General features: G+C 60.2%; 1 protein-coding gene across 1 annotated transcript in view; it reads left to right on the forward strand.

The window, feature by feature from the left end:
- Positions 1–5: 5 nt before the first annotated feature.
- Positions 6–294, forward strand: part of LOC104622393 (calmodulin, striated muscle-like) — a gene marked incomplete at its 5' end in the record, with an annotated part of 427 nt that continues 138 nt past the window's right edge. The window contains 2 exon segments of the mRNA XM_010289154.1: positions 6–292; position 294. The exon segment at position 294 is cut by the window's right edge and continues 138 nt beyond it. Of these exon segments, the coding sequence (XP_010287456.1) occupies positions 6–292; position 294 (288 nt within the window).

Genomic DNA, 294 nt, shown 5'->3' on the forward strand with positions numbered 1-294 from the left:
CGGAGGAGCAGATCGCCGAATTCAAGGAGGCTTTTTCCCTTTTTGACCGGGATGGAGACGGCTGCATCACCACGAAGGAGCTGGGCACCGTCATGCGCTCGTTGGGGCAAAACCCCACCGAAGCAGAGCTGCAGGACATGGTGGGGGAGGTGGATGCCGACGGCAGCGGCACCATTGACTTCCCTGAATTCCTCTCACTGATGGCGAGGAAGATGAGGGACACGGACAGTGAGGAGGAGATCCGCGAGGCTTTCCGCGTCTTCGATAAGGACGGCAACGGCTACATCAGCGCGG

The sequence above is a fragment of the Phaethon lepturus genome, unplaced genomic scaffold (genome assembly GCF_000687285.1).
Source record: "Phaethon lepturus isolate BGI_N335 unplaced genomic scaffold, ASM68728v1 scaffold25916, whole genome shotgun sequence".
NCBI classification, from domain to species: domain Eukaryota; kingdom Metazoa; phylum Chordata; class Aves; order Phaethontiformes; family Phaethontidae; genus Phaethon; species Phaethon lepturus.